Source organism: Mus musculus, chromosome 6 (genome assembly GCF_000001635.26).
Source record: "Mus musculus strain C57BL/6J chromosome 6, GRCm38.p6 C57BL/6J".
Classification (NCBI taxonomy): domain Eukaryota; kingdom Metazoa; phylum Chordata; class Mammalia; order Rodentia; family Muridae; genus Mus; species Mus musculus.
Window position 1 is genome coordinate 148,866,872 of NC_000072.6, and position 12,753 is coordinate 148,879,624.

Consider the following 12,753-nt stretch of genomic DNA (forward strand, 5'->3'; position numbering starts at 1 on the left):
TTTTTTTTTTTTTTTTTTTTTTTTGGTTTTTCGAGACAGGGTTTCCCTGTATAGCTCTGGCTGTCCTGGAACTCACTTTGTAGACCAGACTGGCCTTGAACTCAGAAATCCGCCTGCTTCTGCCTCCCAAGTGCTGGAATTAAAGGCGTACATCACCACAGCCCAGCCAGTCAGTGCTCTTAACCACTGAGCCATCTCTCCAGCCCCTTGTTATTTTTTAACATATATGTGGTGTTTTGTCTGTGTACGTGTGTATACCATTTATGTGCTTGGTGAATGCAAAGGCTAAAATACATCAGATACCCAGAACTGAAACGCAGTGTGAGCTGCCATAACAACGTCTGAAATCAAACCCCAATCTCCTCTAGAAGAATAGTCAGTGAGTACTTTTAACCACTGAGCCATCTCTCTCTAGCCATTAGCCGTATTCTTTATAGCTGCGAACAGCTGTTCGCAGAGAAGTGAATGCCCTCTTAGTTACTCAAAGAGCCTAAAACATCAATACAATGTTGCCTGTCCCATAAAAGCAAATTCAATAAATTAAACATCCCTGGTTTTTAATATCATTCAAAACATCATAAGATCAATATTCTAATAAGGTAAAGGTTCAAATGCCAAGTGGATCTAAAAAAACAAAAACAACAATTGGTTGGTTGGCTGGTTGGTTGGTTGGTTGGTTGGTTGGCTGGCTGGTTGGTTGGGTTGGGTTGGTTGGTTTGGTTTGGTTTGGTTTGGTTTGGTTTGGCTTGGTTTTCTATGTGTTTGTTTGCTTTTTGTTTTAAGACAGGTTCTCACTATGCAGCACTAATTAGTGTGGAACTTGCTATATGTAGACAAGGCTAGGCTCAAACTCTCAAATTACAGTTTTGTTGTTTTGTTTTGTTTTGTTTTGTTTTAAGAGCTTTATTGGGGTATTAACCTGAGTTTTTAATATGCTTCTCAACAGCAATCATGCAATTACTATTAGATATTCTAAGTTAATAAGGTGTGGCTGTCAAATTTCTACAAGGGCAGGAATAATATAAACACATTAGCACTTGTAAAAAAGAAAAGGAGAGAAAAAAATAGGACTTGAAGGGAGGAAAGTCATGGCAAAGGAAAAGAAAAAAGTGAGTGGTGGCACATGCCTCCAATCCCAGCACTTAGGAGGCAGAGGCAAGTGAATCTCTATGAATTTTAAGGCAAGACTGGTCTATATACTGAGTTCCAAGACAGCCAGAGCTGCCCAGTGAGATCTTGTCTCAAAAACAAAAAAAAAATATAGGTGTAGTGGTATAGGTCTTTAATTCCAGCACTCTGGAGGAGAGGCTGGCAGATTTCTGTGAGTTCAAGGCCAGCCTGATCTTCAAAGCAAGTCCCAGGACAGCCAGGGCTATTACATAGAGAAACCTTACTTTGGGAAGAAAAAGAAAAAGAAAAGGACAACTCTAAAATTCTCCTTCTTTTCTTTCTTTCTTTCTTTTTTTTTTTTTTTCTTTTGGTTTTTTTGAGACAGGGTTTCTTTGTGTAGCCCTGGTTGTCCTGGAATTGACTCTATAGACCAGGCTGGCCTCAAACTCAAAAATCCACCTACCTCTGCCTCCCAAGTGCTGGGATTAAAAGCAAGCGCCACCACTGCCTGGCTTAAAATTCTCTTTCTATAAGGCAGCATTGAGAAGTTTTTTTTTTTTTTTTGCTTTTTGAGACAGGGTTTCTCTGTGTAGCCCTGGCTGTCCTGGAACTCACTTTGTAGACCAGGCTGGCCTCGAACTCAGAAATCCGCCTGCCTCTGCCTCCCAAGTGCTGGGATCAAAGGCGTGCGCCACCACGCCTGGCAGTTTTCTTTATTTATAAAATGCTGATGCTTTGATCTCTCCAAAGAAAAGGGTTCTTCACACTATTAGATGACCAAAGACTTGATCAGAAAGTTCCTGACTAAAAAAACCAAAGTGATATGTTTGCTTCATAAGCAATATTAAGTAATTTATAATTATAATCTATAATTAATTATATATAATTAATAACATAATTTAACAACCAATACTAGAAAAGATTATATCCAAGGATCATTCCATATAAACCTCACATCCTAGGATCTTATCATTAACAGGAGGCAGACATAAAAATCTACTACTCACATCTTTGGGTTCTACATTTAACTTCCTCGTCAGGACTTGGCCATTTGGTAAGAGGCCTGCTGAAGCTGCTCCCCAGGACTTTAGAGAAATCTGTGATTGTGGTACTAAGGAGTGTTTCTGGTTCTCAGCATTGTTTTCCCAGGATACTGGAGTCCCAGGCTGCACTGAAGCCTGTTCTCTGCACACAGGGGTGGTCCAGGATCTGCTGCCACTCTGTTCACTCTGCACAGATACTGCCCAGGATCCAGGAGGCAGCTTCTTTGGATCTTGTTCTTTCTGTGACTGAACCACCCATGGCTTTGGTGTCTCCTGTACATTCTGCTCTTCTTGAGGACTGCCCACTTTGGACTTAGGGCTTTCTGGCTTCCACTGACTGACAGGTGTTATAGGAACCTGCTGCTTCTGCTCTTCCTGCAATGTTGGCCTGAGTTTCCCCTGTACTAAGGAAACCACAGGCTTTGATACCTCCTGAGTCTTAAGAGAAGACTTCCAGGACTCCAAGGACTCTTTCTTCTTCTCCTGACCATCTGGCTCTGGAAGTGTATTCCAGCATTTGAGGAGACTTGGTTTCCTAGCATAATCTGCTTCCCAGGATTGTTCTACATTTTCTTGTTTTCTTGAAAATTTTACTTCTGTCATATAGCGTCTGTTAAGAAACTAAGTCAGAGAAATAAACAATGTGCTTCAGGCTTAAAATGCATAGACTCTGAATGTAATGTTTAACTCTATTGGTATTCATATGTCCCTTAGTCTCACATGAAACCATGTCACATGAAACTTGTCCTTGAAGAAACTGGCCTATTTTTCTATCTACTCAATTAACAAAATGTAAATTTTGACACTTCAAAAGTAGAAAATTGGGACTGGAGAGATTGCTCAGCAGTTAAGAGCACTGACTGTGGTTAAGAGCACCCACGTGGAGGTTTACAACCATCTGTAATGGAATCTAATGCCCTCTTCTGGTGTGTCTGAAGACAGCTACAGTGTACTCATATACATATAATAAATAAATATATCTTTGAAAAAAATTTTTTAAAAACTAGAAGAAACTACATGATATGGCACTACAACCGATTTAGGAAGTACCTAAATCTACCAATTTTGCCTTTGCCAGCCTGAGTTTTTCCACCTACCTGTTACCCTCCTTTATAAGTCACAGCCAGGATAGTTCAATTATGAAATTATACTGTTTATCTGTATGTCTCCTCAGTTTCCAGATTTTTCTCTATTTTGCTCACATTATCTATTATATTGTGTATCTGGTTCTCCAATTCTCTTCAACTTTCACAAATTTCAATGTCATTTTCAAAGAGTAAACAATCTTTTCTGCTATTATGTAAATTCTGCTAACAAAATTCTATACATCCTTAAAAGTCTAACATAAGGGTATAAAGTAGCAATAGCTAATGCTGGACAAGTTACTGTTTATCATACTAGCCCCCATTAGCTCTCACCATAGAACAGATGTGGTCCTCCTGTTTACTACATAGAAGAGAACAACAATCCAGCCAGACACAAAACTAAAACACCCCAAAGCAGGATTATAGTTCAGTCTGTCTGCCCAAGCCTCAGACTAAACCACAAGTAACAGATGAAAGATGGAAACAACCTAATCACATCTTACCTCTTGTGGCTGTATCTCTGGTTGTACAAGTTCCGTAAGAGATTCTGGGAAGATAAAATGATTAATAAATACAAAGTTCTAAGCTTTCTTTTTTCTTTTTTCTTTTCTTTTTTTTTTTTTTTTTTTTTTTTTTGGTTTTTCGAGACAGGGTTTCTCTGTATAGCTCTGGCTGGCTGTCCTGGAACTCACTTTGTAGACCAGGCTGGCCTCGAACTCAGAAATCCACCTGCCTCTGCCTCCCAAGTGCTGGGATCAAAGGCCTGCGCCACCATGCCCGGCTGTTCTAAGCTTTCTTATTATTCCTGTAATTCATTCCAGCCATGAATTTCAAAGGACTCAGAAGAATTAATACGATTAAATATATTCATAGCTGGACTCTTTCATCTATTACTTATTGGTCATAAGTATGTGGACAGCCTAGGTTTTATAGCTCAGTGGTAGAGCACTTGCACAACATGTACAAGGAGTGGAATACAAAAATAGGAAGGAAAAAAGGAATGCGTTCTAAGGATAATTATAATTGAAGTTAGTATTTCTCCTATATAAGATATTGACTGAAGTCATTTCCATTAAAACTTAATTTAAGGACAGGGTCTTATTATGTAGTCCTGGGTGCAAGGATTCAAGTGTGGACCATCCGGGCCAGGCGTGATGGTACACACCTTTAATCCCAGCACTCGGGAGGCAGAGGCAGGCAGATTTCTGAGTTCGAAGCCAGCCTGGTCTACAAAGTAAGTTCCAGGACAGCAGGAGCTATTCAGAGAAACCCTGTCTCAAAAAAGCCAAAACAAAAACAAAAACAAAAACAAAAGTGTGGACCATCATATCCAGTTAAAAATATTTTGTTTGCTTTTTGGTTGGTTGGGTTGGTTGGTTTGATTTGGTTTTGTGAGACAAGGTTTCTCTATAGTCCTGGCTATTCTAAAACTTGCTCTGTAGACCAGGCTGCCTTTACCTATCTCCTTCTACCCACAAATAGCCTTATTAAAACTGTAATGACAGTTAAAGTTTACGAAGACAAATTAGTAACCTCAGCTTGAAATGGAGCCTCTGTCAAACTGTACTACGGTTAGGAGAGTAAGAGAGGGAGACAGGGAAGCACTGGACATTAAAAGACTCCCAGGACTCCTAGGACTTTGCTTCTTTTCAGTCATCAGGTTCTGGAAGCATATTCCAGCATTTGAGGAGGCTTCATTTCCTAGCACAGTCCTAGTAGAATCAGCAAAGTAGGAGTGGGGAGGTAGCTTAATTGGTTATTTTTGCTATTATGCACAAAGCATTGGGTTCCTCAGTATGGTTCCTAATACAATATAAAGTAAGCAACTGAATACAAACTTTTAATTCTAGTACTGGGGAGACAGAAGCAGGAGGATCAAAAGTTCAAGGCCACCCTAGTTATATAGTAAATTTAAGGCCAGCCTTGAGACCTTGCCAAATAAAAAATATTTTTTTTATTTTAAAAAGAGAAAGGCAGCTCTTTCTTTAAGCTCTCACCTTTCTTACTCTCATCTGTAGCCTTCCTTCTTTCTCTCTCCCTTCCCCCCTCTCTCCACCTGGCCATGACCGGCCTCTCTCCCTCTTTCTACCTTCTCTCTTTCTCCCTGTCTTTCTACAATAAAGCTCTAAAACCATTAAAAAAAAAAGATAAAGAAGAAAATAAATGGCTGATCAAGTAATATATTTCATTTTCTTGTTTTCTTTCTGTTTGTTTGTAGACAGGGTTTCTCTGTTTAACAGCCCTGGCTGTCCTGGAACTCATTTCATAGAGGAGACTGACCTCAAACTCACTGCCTCTGGAGTGTTGGGATTAAAGGCACGCAACTCCACATCCAGCTCTACCACTGAGAGCTAAATCCCCAAACACTCATTTTGTTTCTTCAACCCTAAATCAGTAACTGAAACAAAATTTACATTCTTCCTCAAAATTCTGTTTTCTGCTATGATTTACATTTAAGCTATATGGAATTATCCTATATAGTTTAACAAAGAGGTTCGTTCAAGTTTCACAAATGACTTGTTTTAACCTAATGTTTTATCTCAAAACAAAATAGAAACTAAATCATTTCAAAATGATGGTTTTAAAGTGTAGTAAGAGATGCAACCTCTATAATGAAGTATATGTGAAAGCAAAAGGATACCACCAAGAGGGAGTGTAAAAGTTATTAGGAATAAATGCCATAATGTAACCAATTCTTTGTATTCTAAACAAATATTTAAAAACAAAACAAAACAGGAGTCCTGGTACAAACTTATTAATCTCAGTACTCAGAAGCAGGACAATCTTCCAAGTTCAAAACCAGCCTATGAAAAATTAAAGTCCATCCAACCTGGGCTACATAGTTATACCCTGTCTCAAAAAAGAGCATGCTAAAGAACTTCAAAGATTGCAACAAACCTGACTCTTTGATAGACTCACTCTTCAGTAACTGTTTTTTCATTTCTGATTGCATTAGCACTTCTTCTGCTTTTTCCTTAGAATTCCTGAGAACTGGGACACTTTCAAAATAACCTGAGTGCAGCAATTTAGACAGCAGGTCTTTCACATGTTTATCTAAGAAAAAAGTAATTAGGTTAGTTAGCACATAACCTGAGAGTTCTTTAAAAGGTATGGAGAATAAGACTCAATGCTATCCTGCTTATAGTCAATCATCACAAGAATATTGGCCACAGGGTGGGGGTTGACAACTTATTGGCCACAGGGAGGGGGTTGACACCTGGAATTGTCTATACAGGAAAAATAAGAGAGTAATTCATCTTTACACTTACTTCATGATGAATCAATACAAACAAAAAAGATAAGACTAGATATTTAAAAAAATTACTTAAGTTTCTCTGGGTCTCTATTTCCACTATTTGAAAAATGACTAAAAAACAACGAATTTAATCAAAGAACTTGACAAAGCATATATTCCCTGAGCTGAGACATTTTTACCAAGTGCCACCAAGACACTATATCTAGTCACTACTCTGTGTTAACCATTCATTAAGGATTTGCAGAATTAAAAGCTAGTTCCTCAATCATAACCAATAGGAAACTTTATCTTGGACACTTCTGTTCGTGATATTCTTCTATTTGATTCGTTATGTGGAGACTAAGTTTCACTACATAGTCCAGGCAGTCTTTGGTTATTCTCCTGCTTTAGCACCCCCCCCCCTCAAGGGATGGGATTACAAGCTTGATACACCATATCTGGCTAAGTACTGTTAAATTACAAAATTCCTTCATTAATATTTCATTCAAGTTATACTGTCTGTCACTACTGACATACTGGCACTAGATAGTTTTTTTTTAAATCATAAAAATAATGTCAAAGTTACATATATTTTATTTTAAATGCCCAATAAAAACCAATTCCAAATCAGGCAGAACATCTAAACTTGGTCTGTGTCTATTATTCATTAGAGTATTATAATTGTGGTGGTTTGAATATGCTTGGCTCAGGGAGTGGCGCTATTAGGAGGTGTGGCCTTGTAGAAGTAGGTGTGGCCTTGTTAGAGGAAGTGTGTCACTGTGGGGGTTGGCTTTGAGACTTCTAGCTGCCTGGAAGACAATCTTCTCCTCTTTGCCTTCTGAACAAGATGCCAGAACTCTCAGCAACTCCAGCACCATACCTGCCTGGATGCTGCCATGCTTCCTGCCATGATGATAATGAACTGAACCTCAGAACCTGTAAGCCAGTCCCAACTAAATATTGTCCTTATAGGAGTTGCCTTGGACATAGTGACTTTGTACAGCAATGGAAACCCTAACTAATGCAATAATATTCTTTTTTTTAATCAGCCTTTTGGGTTTTTGGAAACAAGGTCTCACTTTGTAGACTAGGCTGGCCACAAACTTACAGCAATTCTCCTGACTCAGCCACCTGGATGCTGGCATTATAGGCATGCACCACCATGGCTATATTTTAGTCACTTTTGAAGTATTACTTACAATAATATTTTTTACCTACTTCAACTGCATAGCTTTAACAGAGCCATGCTTCCATCAACAGAACCACAATTTTAAGGCATTTTTATCACCCACAAAATCTCTCAAGGCCCTCTTAAACTAGTCCCCTCCCCTGGCAATAAGTGACTTTCTAGAATTTCATATAAATGAAGTCTTATGATATATACTCATGTACTCTCTGGCTTCTTTTACTAAGCATAATTATTTTGAGATTCATCCATGCCCTTGTATGTATTAGTATGTTTTTTGGTTGTTAATGTTTGTTTTGGAGTTTTGGACTTTGTTTGTTTGTTCTGAGATAAGATCTCACTATGTAGCTCTAGCTGAATTAGAACTAACTGTAGGGAGCTGGAGAGATGGCTCAGGGGTTAAGAGCAACAACTGCTCTTCTGAAGGACCTGAGTTCAAATCCCAGCAGCCACATGGTGGCTCACAACTATCCGTAACAAAATCTGATGCCCTTTTCTGGGGTGTCTGAAGACAGTTACAGTGTACTTACATATAATAAATAAATAAATCTAAAAAAAAAAATAGAACTGTAGATCAGGCTGGCCTCAAACTTGTAAAGATCTTCTTACCTCTGCCTTCCAAATGCTGAGATTACAGGCAAGAGCCACCATACCCAGCCATTTCTTTTTCTTAATTGCTAAAAATCGACTGGACAAATATACCATATTTTATCAATTTACTGCCATGCATCTACACTGACTCCAATTGAAAACCACTATGAATAGATAGTATAAATATATACAGGTATTTAAATGAGCACATGTTTTCATTTCTGTTGAGTTATAGAAATGCAACTGTTTGGCCATACAATAAGTATACATTTAATTTTATAAGAAAGTGCCAAGCTATTTTCCAAACCAGTTTTTTCTTTATTTTTGCTTTCTGTTTCTTTTTCTCTTCAAGACAGGATTTTCCATGTTGCTCAGGATAACTCTGAATTCCTAGGCTCAAGCTATCTTCTGATCTCTGCTTCCTGACTGGCTGGAGATGCATCTCACCATGCCCAGATTAAAAAATATAAACTTTCACTTATAATTTAAGTATTAAACACAGTTACAAATCTTGATAGTTATACAGACATGAGTATTTTTCTCTGTAGGTGTGTATATTTGTGTGTGGTTGCATGTACACATGACAACGGAGGCTACTGGTCAATATCAGGAGTCTTTTTCAATCACTCTCTCATTAAACTTGGAGCTTGTGGATTCAGTCAGACTGGCTGGCCAGCAAGTCCCAAGGATCTTCTTTTCTTCATCTCCCCAGCAATAGAATTTCAGCCATTGCATGGCCAGTCTTTTTTTTACACAGGTACTAGGTAGGGGATCAAACTCAGGTTTCATGTGTCACAGAAAGCATTTTACTAAGTTATATCACCAGCCCCAGACTTGGATATTTTCTAAAGAGGAAGAAATTAACTAATGGCAAAATGTTCATTAACTTCTAGGGGGTTTTTATGATCCTAAGCTATGTACTTCATATTTCATGTCTATCCATTTGAATGTGGTCATTTAATTGTTCAACAGACTAGCCAAATATTTGTCATTTCTTACAATGACCTACTAAATAGAAGAACATGTACCCTTATTCTAATATGAGACTGAACCCCAAAATGATTAAGCTAGTATTGAAGTCAGAACTAGTACTTAGATGTTGTTCCAAAATCATATTGTCACTTCAAAATTTTGTTAGTTCTCTTTTAGTAAATAGGAATATATGGTAACTACTTTAACATAAATCAATGGATCATTTCCCCAATGAATACAGCGTTGCCAGATATGTAAGTTCTGATGGACTGACACAGTTTAGACCCCCAGTATTGTACTAAAATTCTAAACAAAAAGTTTACTATATACTGCCTAAGTTCAAAGTAGAGAAAACTCACATGTTGTTCCTACCACTGTTTTTTCACTACCTTCCAAAAGGTCCCAAAAGTACAAGGATGACTGCTCCATCTGGTCTTCAACACTGACAAGGAAAAGCAGCAGCAGAACAGAGTGACTTTAGACACACACACATAAATGAAGAGCACTATAATGTATGAAATATAACCCACCAAAAGTCAAGATATGCAAACATGCTCATTTTACCCTTTTACTATTTGGAAGAAAATACTAAGTTCTATAAATATTGATCAAAAGTTAATGTTTTCCTTAAAATGAATAAAAAGATATTACTAAATACAACTTTAAGGAACAGACTAAGATTTAAGCTGCCAGTGCAGTATCATTAGTTATCAAATACGTACCTCAGAAATAAGTATGAAATGGAAACATTCAAAGCTTTACTTAGGTCACTTTGTAGAGGGTAGCTTATTTCAACTTGGAGAAAGCTCCATTACCTAAACCAACTGAAGTGAAAAGGAAGCAACCAACAAGCAACAAACAGGTGGCAATGCAGCCAAGCAGCAGCCTGAAGTGAGGCACACAGCTCTCTCGCAAGCAGAGCTTTATTCAGCTTCTCCCCTGACATCAAGCTAATTTTAATAACAGCTGAATTCCGCTTAGTTCTGCTTCTACAGCTAACAAAGAGTTGGACCGATCCATATTTAACAAAGCAAAGGCATAAAGATCTATCAGCTGATTTATTCCAATATAAAAACAGTAGCTAATTATGGGAGGAAATATTAGGTAGCCTCAATTATACAGTTTAAAATTATTAATTCAGACTAGAGAGATGGCCCAGCGGTTAAGAGCAATGACTGCTCTTTCAGAGGTCCTTAGTTCAATTCCCAGCAACCACATGGTAACTCACAACCATCTGTAATGGGATCTGATGCCCTCTTCTGCTGTGTCTGGAGACAGCTACAGTATACTCACATACATAAAATTATTAATTCATTTATAACATTAATTCATTTATAACAGCATTACAATTCATATCTACATAAGATTAAAAGAATTGTCAAGCTTTTTGATGTTGTTTGTTTGCTTGCTTGTTTTTGAGAAAGGGTCTCACCACACCAAGCCAAGCAATATTTTTTTAATCCTTTAATGTGTTAATGAGAACATTCAAATTTACTGAATTTCTGAGTGATCTAACAAACACACCAAAATTTCCCATACTAAATCAAATTAGTATTTTCTTTCTAAAATTAACTGTGCCTATAAGAGAAAAGCTACAAGCACAATAAGTTCTATTATTTCAGGAAAATCTTTTCACTGACTGACTTACCTCAGACTTTCATTTCTTTCAGGGCAGGTCAGTTTTGAGAATTTAATGAGGTAGTCAAGTTCTTTTGAAGGCAAATACATTGCACCATTCAAGCCCCCTTTGAAGTCTTTTTGTACATGTTCTTGTGTCAAATTCTGTAATACATACTGAATTTGAAGCATAGTTCGAAGCTTTTTCTTCTCAGTCTCAAGTTTCAGCATATGCTCCCTTCTCTGGGCCTTTTTCTGCGCTTTCAGCAGCTGTTAAAACAAATACAGGTTCACCTATCTCAAACACCCATATTAGCAATCCATATATAACAAAATTCAACCACAAATAGCTGGGATTAGATGATACAATTAGTGCTGCTCATTTGCATATGTGTAGAGTGAAGTGTCATGGGCAACAATGTCCAGGCTACTCTCCCCAAAGAAAAGTAAACTTCCTTCCTCAGCTGCCATAAACTGCTCAGCTGGGGTGAGGCAAAGGGAATCTGAGAAATAAGGGGCTTGTGATTGTTTCTCATCACGGAGTTGGGTATTAAACATGGGGCCTTATACAAGATTCATTTTTAGTAACAATTTGTCTATCAATCTAGATGGCGCTATATTAAATTGATAAAAAAGACAAAAAATTGATGGTACTTGTTTCCACTGCAATAATTTCTATGTGCAAATTATGCACCTTGAGTCTATGTTAAGGTTCATAACTATATATTGGAGCTTAACATGTTATATAAGCAAGGTAACATACCATTTAAGTAAAAAGTATATTGCCAGGCATGATGGAACATGCCTTGAATCCCAGTACTCAGGAGGCACAGAAAGGTAGGCTGTTGTGAGTTCAAGGCTAGCCTGGTAGCCATAAGGAGTACAGCACAACCTGGTCTACATAGTGAGATCCTATCTCAAAAATAATAACTGGCTAGCCAGTGGTGGAACCTTTAATCTCAACACTCGAGAGGCAGAAGTAGGTGGAGCTCTGTGAGTTTAAGGCCAGCCTGGTCTACAGAGCAAATTTCAGGACAGCCAAGGCTACACAGAAAAGAAACCCTGTCTTAAAAAACAGTAATAATAATAACAACAACTGGGGCCTGGGAAGATGGCTCAGTGGTTAAGAGCACTTGTTCTTCAGAGGACTCATTCAGGTTCAGTCTACATGCCGGGTCACAATTCCCTGTAACTCTAGTTCACTATATAATACCCTCTTCTGATTCTTTGGTCACCAGGCACACACATGGTATACATAAATACATGAAAGTAAAATAATCATATATATAAAATAAAAAATAAATCTAGACAAGCAGTGGTGGCACACTCCTTTAATCTCAACAATAGAGAGGCAAAGGCAAGTGGATCTCTGTGAGTTCAAGGCCAGTCTGGTCTAGAGTGAGTTACAAAACAGCTGAGGTTACTCAGAGAAACCCTGTCTCAAAAATAAATAAATACATAAATAAATACATACATAAAACAAAACAAAGCCTAACAATTTGTAATAATAGTGCACCTGTTTCCACTAAGAAAACATAGTTTTTCTACTTAAGTTTTTATGATTATGTTTCCATAATATTGGATATTTTTAAAAACAAAACAGCAAAGAAAGAAAAAAATTCTAATTTTTTTCCTATAAATGGGTAACTGATATAAGTATCAATATCTTAAAGTCTACAAAAATATATTCAGACCTAAGATCTCAGCACTGAGAAGGCTAAGACAGGTTCACAAATATGAGCATAGCCTGGCTACATGATGAGTTCCAAACAAACTCTTTTTACACAGCAAGACAAAGGAAAGGACAAAAATAAAAAGACTGGGGAAAATATAAAGAAAGCAAAACAAAAAGATAATTTTAAAGTATATTCCTAAATCCTAATAAATTGAGATTAGAAAATTAAAAAGAAACAC

At 37.5% G+C, this 12,753-nt stretch overlaps 1 protein-coding gene across 8 annotated transcripts in view; it reads right to left on the reverse strand.

The window, feature by feature from the left end:
* The window catches only part of Caprin2 (caprin family member 2), a 53,766-nt gene that overhangs the window by 24,380 nt on the left and 16,633 nt on the right, over positions 1-12,753 (reverse strand). For 5 of the 8 annotated variants that reach the window (XM_006507040.4, XM_006507039.4, XM_030255361.1 and 2 more), the window contains 5 exons: positions 10,871-11,109; positions 9,582-9,664; positions 6,137-6,292; positions 3,742-3,785; positions 2,118-2,774 (listed from right to left, as the gene is read on the reverse strand). In XM_006507040.4, coding sequence (XP_006507103.1) covers positions 2,118-2,774; positions 3,742-3,785; positions 6,137-6,292; positions 9,582-9,664; positions 10,871-11,109 — 1,179 coding nt within the window. The remainder of the gene's footprint in view (positions 1-2,117; positions 2,775-3,741; positions 3,786-6,136; positions 6,293-9,581; positions 9,665-10,870; positions 11,110-12,753) is intronic. The other 3 variants (XM_006507042.4, NM_001301351.1, XM_006507041.4) reach the window with 2 other exon arrangements.